The 14,880-nt window shown below is 45.7% G+C and overlaps 1 protein-coding gene across 1 annotated transcript; it reads right to left on the bottom strand.

The window, feature by feature from the left end:
* Positions 1 to 143: 143 nt before the first annotated feature.
* Positions 144 to 2,539, bottom strand: RLN3 (relaxin 3). The gene is made up of 2 exons (XM_032396087.1): positions 2,346 to 2,539; positions 144 to 369 (listed from the first exon to the last, which is right to left on the bottom strand). Exons 1-2 carry the CDS (start codon positions 2,537 to 2,539, stop codon positions 144 to 146), a joined length of 420 nt encoding a protein of 139 aa, XP_032251978.1.
* Positions 2,540 to 14,880: the final 12,341 nt, after the last annotated feature.

Below are 14,880 nucleotides of genomic sequence, written 5' to 3'. Positions count from 1 at the left end.
GGCTGGTCAAAGGTCAGGGTCATTTAGGGGGGACTGTGTCTAAGTGCACAGCGCCTGATCTGATTTGCGGATGAATGAATGCATGAGAAGCCAGAGACAGGTGCCCAGCTGGACCCTGGGCCCCTGGCCACCAAGTCACTGGTCTAGCAGAGGCTGCTGATTTCATTCTTACTGCACCCCCACTTGCAGCAGTTGCTGGAGAGGCCCGCCACGACATCACGGCCACCACGCAGAGCCCCCAGAGTCCCCGGCCAGCCAGGTCGGTTCCCATAGAAAGCCCGGGGGTACTTGGTCAGGGCCAACCACTCGCTGGAGGCTACTGCCTCATCCAGCTCCCTGTCTGGGTCCGAGTCTGCATCTGGGAAGGGGAAAGATGAAAAGAGTTAGTGCTTGGGGCTCAGTTTCTGTCACAACCAGAGTCTGGCTGGCCCAGCTACTTCAATTCTTGTGATGCAGCCTCATGGTCAAAGGTTTTATTCCATACAGACCCAGGTTCCAGCTTTGGTGGGCAAATTATTCAACCTCACTGAGCTTGCCTTTTCTCTCTTGTCATTTCTTTTCTCCTACTCTTTATTTATTGAGAACCTGATGGTTAAGAGCATGTGTTTGGGGGGCACCTGGGTGACTCCATCAGTTAAGCCTCCGACTCTTGATTTCGGCTCAGGTCATGATCTCAGGGTCATGGATCGAGCCTTGCGTAAGGCTCTGCACTCAGTGAAGTGGGGAGTCTGCTTGAGGATTCTGTCTCTCCCTCTCCCTCTGCCCCTTCCCCCCGACTCATGCTATTTCTCTCTCTCTCTCAAATCAATAAATAAATCTAAATAAAAATAAATAAATAAAATGGGGCTCTTAAAAAAAAAAAAAAAAGAACATATGTTTGGGAGCTGAACTAAGCACCAATCCAGCCTCTCTCAGTTATAATCCTGAGCATATGAATTTACTTCTCTGACTCTTGGTTTCCTTCTCTGCAAAGTGGGGGTACTAATAACTCCTATCTTCTAGAGTTTTATATGGAGTAAATGAGATAATTAATACTCAGAGAAAAGCTTAGAACAGTGTCTGGCACAGGAGAAGCATTCAAAATAGCCCTGATCATTTATTGAGCACTTATTATGTGCCAGACACTGTTCTAAAGGATTTAGTGGATTAACTCCTTTATTCCTCACAATGACAACCCCATGAAGTGGGTGCAGCTGTTATCATTTCCAATTTCCAGACGAGAACACCGAGGCACGATTTGGTAGGCTAACTTGTGCAAGAAAACCCAGCTATGGGGGTGCTTGGGTGGCTCAGTCGGTTGAGTCTGCCTTTGGCTCAGCGGGAAGCCTGCTTCTCTCTCTCCCACTCCTCCTGCTTGTGTTCCCTCTCTCACTGTCTCTGTCAAATAAATAAAATCTTTCTTTTTAATTTTTTTTTAAAGATTTTATTTATTTATTTGACAGATAGATAGAGAGCCCAAGTAGGCAGAGAGGCAGGCAGAGGGAGAGGGAGAAGCAGACTCCCCGCTGAGCAGGGAGCCCGACGCGGGGCTCGATCCCAGGACCCTGGGATCATGACCTGAGCCGAAGGCAGCCACTTAACCGACTGAGCCACCTAGGCGCCCCCAAATAAATAAAATCTTAAAAAAAAAGAAAAAGAAAACCCAGCTATGAAGTTGTAGGGCTGCTACTTGAACCCAGGCAGCGTGTCTTTCCGGTCCATATTCATACCATCATCATCACGAACCCCCCCCTTATTTTTTTGGCCAGGCTCCTGCCTCTCATGAAACTAGGCCCCATGCCCCCTGCTTGAGCCCCGACTGAACCCCTTGCCCAGTTTAGATGGTGTCCTAATCTGTTTTTGACTCAGTGTTGCCACTTAACCATCCAGGGAGATTCAGGGACTGGGCCTCCTATTTTCGGATAAAGGGGCTCGGAGAGGGTAACCAACTCGTTAGGAAGGTAACCTGCTAGGTGGCAAAATCTGGCCTTGTGTACCCCACACTGCCTTCCTCGGAGGTTGAAAAGCACTTCAGTGTCAGTTTCTAAATGGCATCCCACCTCCCACCCCACCGCCCATCCTAGGAGTTGTGCAAGCAGCAGCCTTGCTTAAGGCAGGCTCACACTCGGCAGGTGCTCCAGAAATAGTAGCTAGTTCTTGGATGACTAGAGGGTGTGGATGGCTTGCCACCCCGTCCCGGCTCTGCTAACTGGCTCGTCCCACCTCCGCCCAACTTTGAGGCCTGGGCAAGTTCCTCCAGTTGCACGTAGTAGGACAGGGACTCTTCTGCCCCGTCCCTGGCTCTTTGGACCATCCCATGTCCCATCCACTGTCCACCCCCTCCCCACACACGCTACCTCCCAGCCTCACCCGTAGCTTCAGGAGCCAGGATGTCCGACCGCCTCCACCGGGAGCCCCCGCAGGTGAAGATGACTGCCCGGATGAATTCCCGGCCGCAAAGCTTCACTCCGTAGGGCGATGCCCGGGCCTCAGCCCTCAGCCACAGCTCCCCAGCCAGCACCCACATGGTCAGCAGCAACAGCAGCGGGCGCTTGGCCATGCTGGACAGGAATACCTGGGACTCTGGGGCACAGCGAGGCAACTTCCCTGGGTGTCTGTGACTCTGCTGCCTCCTGGCCCCCCATTTATACATCCTGGCTCCCCCCACCTGTCATGGAGAAGGCAAGTGACCTCCTTTATCTCCTTCAGCAGAGGGGATACAGGCATGGCCCCCCCGCCCCGACCTTTCCCGTTTCCAGGACCAAGTGATAACCTTTAACCATGGATGGGGTGACGTGGTCCAGCTCACTGTCATCTTCAACAGAGAGGGCGAGAAGGTCTCAGTTCAGCAGAGACCAGGAACCCAGACCCCACCAGATGGGAAGAGAGGACACAGCCAGATACCACCCCCCCCATAGGACCTCCTCCATGAATAATATCAACAATGATAATGAGCATTTCCACAGTATGGGCTGGGCTGCGAGGCCAGGCACCTCTCTAATTATTTTATATCTACTTAATCCTCCCAATAACCTATGATAATGGTTCTCAAATTTGAGCAAGCCTCAGAATCTCCTGGAGGTCTTGTTAAAACCCTATTTTAAAATAGGGCCCTATTTACAGAGCATCTGAGAATCTGCATTTGCAACAAATTTCCAGGCTTTGCTGATGCTGCAGTGGTCCATAAACCACACTTTTGAGAGCCCCTGGACTATGAGATTAGGACTAAGATTATCCCCATATTACAGACAAGGAAACCGAGGCACAGAGTGGTGACAGAAGGTGCCCACGCTCAGCTAGTAAGGGGGTGGGGTGGAGATGGAGATTCCAACAGAGCCATCTGGCTCCAGAATCCATGCCCTCCAAGGGAAAATTTTAAGGATCAAAAAAAATTATTATGGGGACAGAGTTTCAATTTTGCAAGATGAAAAGAGTTCTGGAGATGGATGGTGAATGTGCTTGATGTCACCGGGCACTTGAAAATGGTTAAGATGACAAATGTTATGTGTGTTTTTACACATAAATTAAAAATAAATTAAAATATTAATATTAATATAAAATATATAAAAATATAAAAATAATAATTTAAAAATGTTTAATTAACATACATAGAGAAGCTGGTGATGTGCTGGGAAACGTTTACAAATGGGTTCTCCAGGAAAAAAAAAAGGCCCTGATTTGTAGCAGTTGTTTGTTTCTGGCCAATTTCAAGCTACCAATGTGATGTCAGTGCGGTCGGTCGCCAAAGTCCTGCAAAGTTAACCATCAGTTCTCACAAGTCGGTGTCAGCTGGCTCCAGGATACCACCAGAAGGTAAAATTTTTTTTCTATTTTTTTTTATTATTATGTTATGTTAATCCCCATACATTACATCATTAGTTTTGGATGTAGTGTTCCGTGATTCATTGTTTGTGCATAACACCCAGTGCTCCATGCAGTACGTGCCCTCTTTAATACCCCTCACCAGGCTAACCCATCCTCCCACTCCCCTCCCCTCTAGAACCCTCAGTTTGTCTCCCCCTCCGATTTCCCCCCCTTAGAAAGTAAAATTTTAAGAATCAGAAACAGGACATCCAGGATATCATCGCTCAGGTCAGGAAGTAGGTGGTGCCAACAGCACAGACTCCCCACACTGCACATCCTCTCTGCTCAGAACCCCGCCCTGCCCCCCAGAGGTGGCCGCCATCCTGCCTTCAGTCATCACTGCTTTGCTTTTCGGCACAATTCTGACACTCACATGTGCGTCTCTGAGACAGATGGCTCTTTGTCTCCTTTTCTTTCCTGTTTTCCTTCTGCATTCTAACAATTTGAACTTTTTTTTTTTTTTTAAAGATTTTATTTATTTGACAGAGAGAGACACAGCGAGAGAGGGAACACAAGCAGGGGGAGTGGGAGAGGGAGAAGCAGGCTTCCCGTGGAGCAGGGAGCCCGATGCGGGGCTCGATCCCAGGACCCTGGGATCATGACCTGAGCTGAAGGCAGACGCTTAACGACTGAGCCACCCAGGCGCCCCTAACAATTTGAACTTTTGATCAAAGTAGGACACACATGAGGAAAAGTGCACCGATCATAAGGGGACACCTGGAAGAATTTTCACAAACCAAACATACTTTGTGACCACGACTCGGGTCCAGAAAACAACATTTCCAGCCTCCCCCCAAGACAGAAGAATTAGTCTCCATCTTTTGGGGAGGGAGAATTTGGAAGAATTTGTGGACATGTGTTAAAAGTATAGTAATTGAGAAATGCTTTGGATGAAATATTTTAAGGTTATGAGAGGATCCTGTTTCCCTTTATTTTTTTTTTAAGAGTTACTTATTTTTTTAGAGAGAGAGAGAGAGTGCACGCACAGGGTGGGGGAGGGGGCACAGAGGCAGAGGGAAGGAGAGAGACTCTCAAGCAGGTTCCCCGCAGGGAGCCCGACACAGCTGGATCTCACAACCCTAGACCCTAAGATCATGACCTTAGCCAAAATCAAGAGGCAGACCCATAACGTACTGCGCCACCCAGGCACCCGGATCCTGTTTCCATTTAAAGTCTACCCACTGATTTTAGCATTCTGGGTGGATCGTGTGTATAGAAATTATTCCCGTGGTGTTTGTTTATTAGTAATTTTCCATTACCCCATTCCTTCTACATTTACCATTATTTATGATTTGGAATTCTGGAAGGAAGAGCTGTTTCTGTCTCCAGTTATTTGTTTATTCAATCATTTATTTATACCAATATGGACTCGTAAACAGTTATTTTTATTCTTTGGGTTATAATCCAATACTATTGTTATTTATTTTGTTGCCCGAATTGTTCCAGCTGTGGCCATTGGGAACTCTTTCAATTGGCTCCCACTCTAAGCATTTCATTTCACGCACTGTCCTTTTGACATGACTCCATATTTTTTGTTTGTTTTGGTTTTTTAGTACGTCTTATTGTCTAGCACAACGAGAAATTTGGGGCTTGTCTTGTGTTTTCCCTGTCCCAGTCCTAGAATCAGCCACTTTCCAAAGAGAATATGAGATTCCCTTTAATGGAGAATGGCGCTGAGAAGTCAAGATTGGGGTGCTGTGCTCATCACTACTGGGGATGGGGGATGGGCAGGTATGTCATTACTTCTAGGTCCTCTCAGCTGATAGCATTTTTTTTTTTAAATATTGGGGGTAGGGGCGCCTGGGTGGCTCAGTTGGTTGAGCATCTGCCTTCAGCTCAGATTGTGATCTCGGGGTCCTGAGATCAAGCCCTGCATCAGGCTTCCTGCTCAGCAGGGAGGCTGCTCCTCCTTCTCTCCCTGCTCCTCCCTCCTCCGGCTTGTGCTCTCTCCTCTCTTGATCACTCTCTCTCTCAAATAAATAAATAAAATCTTTACAAAAATAAAAATATTGGGGTAAGGGCGCCTGGGTGGCTCAATCGGTTAAGTGTCTGACTCTTGGTTTAGGCTCAGGTCATGATCTCAGGGTTGTGAGATAGAGCCCCACTTTGGGCTCCGTGCTCAGCAAGGAGTCTGCTTGTCCCTCTGCCTCTGCTTCTCCCCCTGCTTGCATGCTATCTCTCTCTCAAATACATAAAATCTAAATAAAATAAAATATTGGGGTAAAATTCCTATACATAGAATTAACCATTTCAATGTTACATACACACATGTGTTCATAGCAATACTATTCACAACAGCCAAAAAGCAGAAATGACCCAAATTCCCATTAACAGATGAGAGATAAACAAAATGAGCTAGACCCATACAACGGAAAACAAGTCAGTCATGAAAAGGAATGAAGTTCTGATACATGTTACAATGTGGATGAACCTTGAAAACATTACACTGAGTGAAAGAAGCCAGAGCCAGAAGGTCACATATTACATGATTCTGTTGATCTAAAATATCCAAAAGAGGCGCATCCATAGAGACAGAAAGCCGACTGCTGGTTGCCTGGGGCTGGGAGGAGGAGAGAATGGGGAGTAATCACCACTGGGTATCCCTTTGCGGGGTGAAAATGTTTTGGACAGAGGTGGTGGTTGTACAACATTGTGAATATACTGTATGCGACTGAATTGTTGGCTTTTTTTTTTTTAAGATTTTATTTATTTATTTGACAGAGAGAGAGAGAGCACAAGTAGGCAGAGCGGCAGGCAGAGGGAGAGGGAGAAGCAGGCTCCCTGCTGAGCAGAGAGCCTGATGTGGGGCTCGATCCCAGGACTCCGGCATTATGACCCGAGCTGAAGGCAACCGTTTAACTGACCGAGCCACCCAGGCGTCCCTGAATTGTTCGCTTTAACACAGTTAATTTTATGTTATCAATTTCACCCCAATTTAAATAAACAACAATAGGGGCTCTGGTGATGGGCTGAGCTGGGTTGGAATCCCTTCTCTGCCTCTTTCCTGCTGTGTGACCATAGGCAAGTCACTTAACCTCTCTGTACCTTGGTTTTCTCACCTGTAAAATAGGGAAGAGTCAATGAGTGCATCTTAAAACATTCTGTGGCAGGCAGTAAGCGCTGTTTAAATGTTATTTCTACCTGACACATTCCCTTTGGATTCAAACTTCATTCCTTTGTCCTTTTGTTCGTGACAAACTCCTGGCCTCGGTTGCCCCCTGTGGTGTCTGGGGCCAAGGCAATGCTCCCGAAGGTGGGAGTCATATCTGATTGTACTGCTTTGAAAGGGCTGATGAATAATATGCTCCCCTCCACCTCCTCTCCTCCCGGCGACTCTCCAGGGACGCATCCTCCTGCCCTTTTCTCCATATCCCCAATGCCTGGCTCACAGGCTGGAAAAGATCACGCCAGGAGGTAATTGCTGCCTGTCTGATTTTGACTGACTGGCCCAGAACCAGAAGGCTCTTTTGTGCCTCACACAGAATCAGAGTTTTGAGCCCAATACAGCTGCATTCAAATTCCAGTTCCCGCGTGACCTTGAGCAAGGCGGGGCATCTCTCTGAGTTCATTGGGAAGATGGAGTTAAGAAGTATATTTCCTTCACGGGGCTGTTTGGGGACTTTGGTGAAATTATGCAAAGCGCTCAGCACCACACGTAGCATAGGGTAAGTGCAGTGGGTTGCATGGGACCTGCACAAAGATACCTCCACGTCCTAACCCTCGGGAACTTTGAACATGATATTATTTGGGAAAAGGGTCTTTGCATATGTAATTAAGGACTTAGAGATGAGATCATCCTGGATTATCTGGTTGGACCCTAAATCCAAGGACAGGTGCTGAAAACACAGACAGAAGAGATAAGGTCACGGGAAGACAGAGGCAGAGATTGGAGTGATGTACACAAAGCAGCCAAATCATGTCTGGAGCTACCAGAGGCTGGAAGAGACGTGGAAGGATCTTCCCCTAGAGCTGAAGGGAGCATGGCTTTGCTGACACCTTGATTTCGGACTTCTGGGCTCTAGAACTGGTTTTTTGTTTGTTTGTTTGTTTTTTTAAAGACTTTATTCATTTGAGAGAGAGAGAAAGACAGTGAGAGCACAAGCAAGGGGAGAGGCAGAGGGAGAGGGAGAAGACTCCCTGCTGAGCTGGGAACCTGATGTGGGGCTCGAGCCCAGGACCTGGAGATCATGACCTGAGCTGAAGGCAGATGCTTAACCATCGGAGCCACCCAGGGGCCCCTGGGCTCTAGAACTGTAAGAGAATAAATTTCCGTTTTTGTAAGCCACACAATTTGTGGCAAACTGTAAGAACAGCCATAGGAAACTAATACATAAGAATCAGGGGGCGCCTGGGTGGCTCAATCGGTTGAGCATCTGCCTTCTGCTCAGGTCATGATCCCGTGGTCCTAGGATTGAGTCCCTCCTTGAGGTCCCTGCTCCCCGGGGAGCCTGCTTCTCTCTCTCCCTCTGTCCCCCCGCTTGTGCTCTCTCTCTCTCTCAAATAAATGGATAAAATCTTTTTTTAAAAAAAATAAGAATCGGGAAATGTTATGTGCTCCCAATATCATTATTATTTTCATCATCATCATTATTTCTGGTCAGCATAAAAACGCACCCAACTTTTACTAATCCCAAACAAAGCCACTCTCTCCAAACTTCTTAACTAATCCTATTTCTGGATGGTCAATACATTCTGGTGGGTCAAGAAACAAAAAGTATGAGAATGTCTATGTTGCAGTGTCTCCCTCCCAATCTCAGACCCCTCCTTTCCCCTACAGGTAACCCACTGCTCTTGATTTCCTGAATATCTTTCTTTTCTTCTTCTTCTTCTTCTTTTTTTAATAAAGGTTTATTTATTTAGTATTTTAAGATTTTTATTTATTTATCTGACAGAGAGAGAGAGAGAAAGAGAGCACAAGCAGGGGGAGAAGCAGAGGGAGAAGCAGACTCCCCACTGAGCAGGGAGCCCCATGCAGGGCTCGATCCTGGGACCCTGAGATCATGACCTGAGCCAAAGGCATATGCTTAACCGACTGAGCCACACAGGCGCCCCTATTTATTATTATTTTTTTAATGTTTTATTTATTTGAGACAGAGACAGAGAGGGTACGAGTGGGAGAAGGGGTAGAGGGAGAGGGACAAGCAGACTCTTCACTAAGCAGGGAGCCCAACTCAGGGCTCGATCCCAGGACCCTGAGATCATGACCTGAGCCAAGGTCAGATGCTTAACCAACTGAGCCACCCAGGTGCCCCGGATTTATTTATTTTAGAGAGAGACAGAGACAGAGTGCTTGAGCAGAGGGAGAGGCAGAGGGTGAGGGAGCTGAGCTTGAAGCTGGATGTGGGGCTCAATTCCAGGACCCTGAGATCATTACCCGACCCGAATTCAAGAGTCAGCTGCTTAACCAACTGAGCTACCCAGGCGCCCCCTGAGTATCTTTCCAGAATTTCTGTGCACCCGTATAAACAAATATGAATATAGGTTCTATTACCCCCCCCACACACATCTGCTTTTACATAAAAGGGAGCATTTAAAATTGTTTATTGTGGTAAAATACACATAATATAAAATATGTCATTTTAACCAGTTTTAAGTGTCTCGTTCAGTAGCATTAAGTACATCACATCGTGTGCAGCCGTCACCACCATCCATCTCCAGAGCTCTTCATCTTCCCAAACTGAAACTCTGTCCCCACTAAATACTAACTCCCCATTTCCCCCCCTTTCCTCTCAGCCCCTGACGCCTACCATCCTCCCTTTTTGTCTCTATGGATTTGCCTATTCTATGTACCTTGTGTAAGTAGACTCATATGGTATTTGTCCTTTTGTGTCTGGCTTCTTGCACTTAGCACAATGTTTTCAAGTTCATCCACGTGGTAGCCTGCATCACAATTTCAATTCAAGTTCTCATGCTTTACACATTCTGCTACACCTTGCTTTTCCCCCACCACTTAACAACAAATGCTAGAGATCTCCCCTTATTAAAATTCTCTTCAGGGGCGCCTGGGTGGCTCAGTCGGTTAAGCATCTGACTCGTGATTTTGGCTCAGGTCATGATCTTAGGGTCGTGAGCTTGAGCCCCGCATCAGGGTCTGCGTTGGGCGTGGATCTTGCTTTAGATTCTCTCTCTTCCTCTCCCTCTGCTCCTCCCCCACTTCTAAAAAAATAAATAAAACTCTCTTCATACACTCTGTTATTTTTCTACACCTACATAGTATTCTGCTGTGTGGATGCCCCATAGTTAGTTTCACTCGCAGAGACAGACATTTTTTCATCCATTTGTTTTTAAACTAACACTGCAGTGAAAAACCTTGTAGAAACATTAGTTCACACACACACAAGTGTTATCTGTAGAAAAATTCCCCAAAGTGAGATATCTGGCTTGAAGAATATGTGCACTTGTGCCTTTTAAAATTTTTATTTATTTATTATTATTATTTTTAAAAGATTTTATCTATTTGAGAGAAAGAGAGAGAGAATGAGAGGGGGGAGGGAGGGCAGAGGGAGAAGCAGAGTCCTGCTGAGCCAGGAGCCAAATGAGGGACTCGATCCCAGGATCCCAGGACCACGACCTGAGCTGAAGGCAGATGCTTAACCGACTGAGCCACCCAGGTACCCCATGCTTTTTTTTTTTTAAGATTTATTTATTTATTTGAGAGAGAGAGAGCAAGGGGAGGGGTAGAGGGAGAAGGAGAGAGAGAATCTCAAGCCGACTCCCTGCTGAGCTTGGAACCCAAGGTCACGACCCTGAGATCATGACCTGAGCCGAAATCAAGTGTCCAACGCTTAACCGACTGAGCCACCCGGGCGCCTCTGTGCATTTGTGCTTTTAATAGATATTTCCAAATTTTCCTTTTGGGGGACAGATTAATTCACACTCCCTCCAGCAACTAATGAGGGTTCTGTTTATATCCTCACCAACAGAGTGTATCAACCTTTGGATTTTTGCCAATATAACAGGTGAAAAATGGTATGTCAGAGAAAATTTGCATTTCCCTTCCACAAGTGCAGTAGAACATATTCCGTGTGTTCCAGAGCTATTATAGTTTACTCTTTCCTCTCTGGCCACCTTCTTTGCCCATTATTTTTTGGGTTGTTGATCTTTTTCTTCTTGATTTCTAGGAATTCTTTAAATATGAAGGAGATTTACCATCTGGTTGTAAAATGAGTTGTAAATATTTTTTCCCAATTTGCCATTTCTCCAAACTTTTAAATTAATTAACACTAACATTTATTAAGGATTTGATGAGTGCCTGGTTTTGTGCTAGGTGCTTTAAACACACTGTCTCATTTCAACCTTACTGACATCATTTTTCATCTCCAAATACTATAGCATGCCTTTCTGAAAAATAAGGACATTTACACAAAGACAAATATACAATCATTCTCCAGTATCATCTTATACCACACACGTATTCAAATTTTCCTGAGTCTCTGAAATGTTTTCTCAGAGTCGATTTAGAGCAGCCCAGGCCAATAGAACTTTCTACAATGGTGGGAGTCTTCTATATCTGTGCTTTCCAACATAGTAACCACCGGCTACATGTGGCTATTGAGTGCTTGAAGTGTGTTCAGGAGGAATGAGGAACTAAGTTGTTCATTGTATTTTATTTTAGTTACTTTTAGTTTTAATAGCTACATGGAGAATTACAGGTCAATATCCCTGATGAATGTAGGTGCAAAAATCCTCAGCAAAATATTAGTGAACTGAATTCAACAATACACTTAAAGGATCACACACCATGATTAAGTGGGATTTATTCCAGGGATGCAAGGATGGCTCAATGTCTGCAAATCAGTGTGATACACCATATTAACAAAATGAAGGATAAAAGTCATATGATCATCTCAATAGATGCAGAAACGCATTTGACAAAATTCAATATACTTTCATGATGAAAACTCTCAACAAACTGGGCATAGAGGGAACTTAGCTCAACATGATAAAGGCCATCTATGACAAGCCCACAGCAGACATCTTACTCACTGGTGGAACACTGAAAGCTTTTCCTCTAACATGGGAACGAGACAAGGGTACATGTTGTCACTACTTTTATTCAACACAGTACTGGAAATCTTAGCCAGAGCAATTTGGCAAGAAAAAGAAATAAATGGTATCCCTTCCCCATAAAAGTAGCTACACTAGACTAGTGGCTACCATATTAGACAGTACAGGTTTAGAATCTGTTTTCCTGACCCAAATACATCTAACCCATATTCATCGTCTCCATCCCTCACCTCCCAGTTGGCCCTCAGCCTTTTGCAATCGGTTATATGCTCCCCAAATGCCAGTGAGCCTACGTCTCACCCAGCCAAGTCTCTCCCCAAACACGATCCCACCTTCACTGATCCATGCAACGCTCTCACTGGTCTAATTTCATCCCAGATCCCCAGTTCCTTGCTCTTCCCAAACCATTGCCAGAATCTCTAAGGCATTTGTCATGTGTTCCTGAAAAGGTACATATTCTTGAACAACAGGAGGTAGCAATTTTGTATGTTTAATGTTTATCTTGTATGCTTTTTTTTTTTTTTTAAGATTTTATTCAGGGTGCCTGGGTAGCTCAGTTGGTTAAGCGTCTGCCTTTGGCTCAGGTCATGATCCCAGAGTCTTGGGTTCAAGCCCCATGTCGGATTCCCTGCTCAGAGGAGAGTTTGCTTCTCCCTCTCCCTCTACCCCTCCCCCCTGCTCGTGCTCCCTCTCCCTCTCGCTCTTGCTCTCTCTCAAATAAATAAAAAGCAGGGAGTCCTGCTTAGGTGGACATAAGTTCATGTAAATATGCATGTGCCCCAAGCATTTTCTCTCAAATTCCAAGTATTTAGGGGATCACCTCTCAGACTTTTGTTGTTTTTATTTTTAAATCTCAGTTCATTCCTTTTTTTCCAACCTTTCTTTTGGCTCTGATGATGCAATACTTCCAGCAGTGTTTTACCAAGATCATCTTTTTTTTTTTTTTCCTTAAAGATTTTATTTGTCAAAGAAAGAGAGCACAAGCAGGGGGAGTGGCAGGCAGAGGGAGAAGCAGGCTCCCCGCTGAGCAGGAAGCCCAAGGCAGGACTCCATCCCAGGACCCCGGGATCATGACCTGAACTGAAGGCAGACACCCAACCGACTGAGCCACCCAGGCGCCCCTTCCCAAGATCATCTTAACTCATCAAAACCTTGCTTGCAACGTATTTCCCAAACTGAATGGGTGTCCCATGACACCAATCCCATTTTATCCACAGATGTATCTGCACAGTATTCATATATAAAAATTTATTTTTTCTTTTACCTATTCGTGTAGTTGGAAAAGTTTGTTAGAACTAGCCTGCTAATCATTCCTAACACTTCATGCATAATAAACAGAAATGCACCAGCTTTTATGATGATTTGCCAGTATAACAGGAGGATATCTTGTTTGCATTTCAATGCACCCAGTGTCAGACTCTCCTTACTAGCTGGCACATTAGTAGATAGTTTGTCTTTTTTTTAAGATTTTATTTATTCATTTGACAGAGAGAGAGAGATAGCGAGAGCAGGAAGACAAGCAGGGGGAGTGGGAGAGGGAGAAGCAGGCTTCCTGCCGAGCAGGGAGCCCGATGCGGGGCTCGATCCCAGGACCCTGGGATCATGACCTGAGCCAAAGGCAGATGCCCAACTGACTGAGCCACCCAAGCACCCCAGTAGATAGTTTTAAACTTCTTTTTTTCTCCCTTTTAGCAAAAGTCCGTGGAGATCCCTTCCTCTTGCCACTTAGGCCGGGAGCAAGGTTGCTGTATTTTAAAATGCTACGGTGTGCAGATTTCACCCCATTAGCACTACATTTCTTAAGAGCTACTTGGCTTTCACCATTGGCTTAGTATTCTATATCATGCAGCCTTCTAATTTCATCTTTCTAGAAAGATGGACACCTACATGGCCTCCAGCTTCCCACTTAATGAGTATCCTTACCTCGTGCAAAACCTTCAACGAATATAAAAATGCGGAACAGAATTACCAAGTCACAGCTCTCTCAGTTTAACAGAGACCCCATAACTGGCTTAAATAAGGAGAATGTCTGTCTCTGCGGGCCGACAGCTGGGAGCCCCAAGTCCTTCTGTCAGTTGCTGCGCGATCTTCTAGGGTAGTATCTCCGAGGACATTTGGCTCAGTCTAGAGACCTCTTTGGCTGTCATACTTGGGGAGGGAGGGAGCTACTGGCGTCTAGTGGTGGCCAGGACGCTGCTCAATACCCTACCATGCACAATATCCTATGATGCAAGGACAGTCCCCCACCACAAAGAACAATTTGGCCCTAGAAAAGTCCCCACTCCTTTTTTCCAGGACTGACTTGTTGAAGAGACACCCCAGCCTCTGGATTTGTCTGTTGCTTCCAAACGTTGTCTTTTTTTTTTTTTTTTAGATTTTATTTATTTTAGGGGGCAGGGAGGGGCAGAGGGAGGGGGAGGAAGAATCTCAAGCAGACTCCCTGCTGAGCTCAGAGTCAGACATGGGGCTCGATCCCATGACCCTGAGATCACGACCTGAGCTGAAACCAAGAGTCAGACGCCCAACAGACTGCGCCACCCAGGCTCCCCCGATATTGTCATTTAACTTGTCTCTCAACCCTTTCCATTTTCTGCAAACTGGATGTTAAGCTGAGAGATTTAATCAGAGTCAGGTTTAACATTTTGGCAAGATGTGTCGTAGGAGAAGCTGTGAACTTACTTTTGAGGACACAGGTCCCTCTACTGTGATGTGGAGCTTCATTGTAGCTAACACTGGTGACAATCTGGCCTCCGTGATGAAGTCCCCTACAGCCAGCGAGCCATCCAGCACCCTGTGCGTATATTGTTCCCCATCATCCTTTCACCTGTAACACCCAATAGGCTTTATAATGCCTATTGATGATCACTGCCCAAATCAGTTGTTTCCTTGGCTTTTGCAAAATGGTGATTTTTTTAATTCTCCCTTTCCTTCTAGGTTTTTAAAAATATTTTATTTATTTGAGAGAGAGAGAGTGAGAGAGAGCATGAGAGAGGAGAGGGTCAGAGGGAGAAGCAGACTCCCTGCTGAGCT

The sequence above is a fragment of the Phoca vitulina genome, unplaced genomic scaffold (genome assembly GCF_004348235.1).
Source record: "Phoca vitulina isolate PV1807 unplaced genomic scaffold, GSC_HSeal_1.0 scaffold89, whole genome shotgun sequence".
NCBI lineage: Eukaryota > Metazoa > Chordata > Mammalia > Carnivora > Phocidae > Phoca > Phoca vitulina.
The sequence above is the reverse complement of the archived record's forward strand: the minus strand, read 5'-3'. Positions and strand labels throughout refer to the sequence as shown.

Excerpts from the sequence above, each read along its gene's own strand:
- RLN3 (XM_032396087.1), bottom strand. The coding sequence starts at position 2,539 with ATGGCCAAGCGCCCGCTGCTGTTGCTGCTGACCATGTGGGTGCTGGCT. Across the intron at positions 370-2,345 it reads GCTCCTGAAGCTACGGGTGA|CCCCTTCCCAGATGCAGACT; the intron begins GGCTGGGAGGTA and ends CTTTTCATCTTT.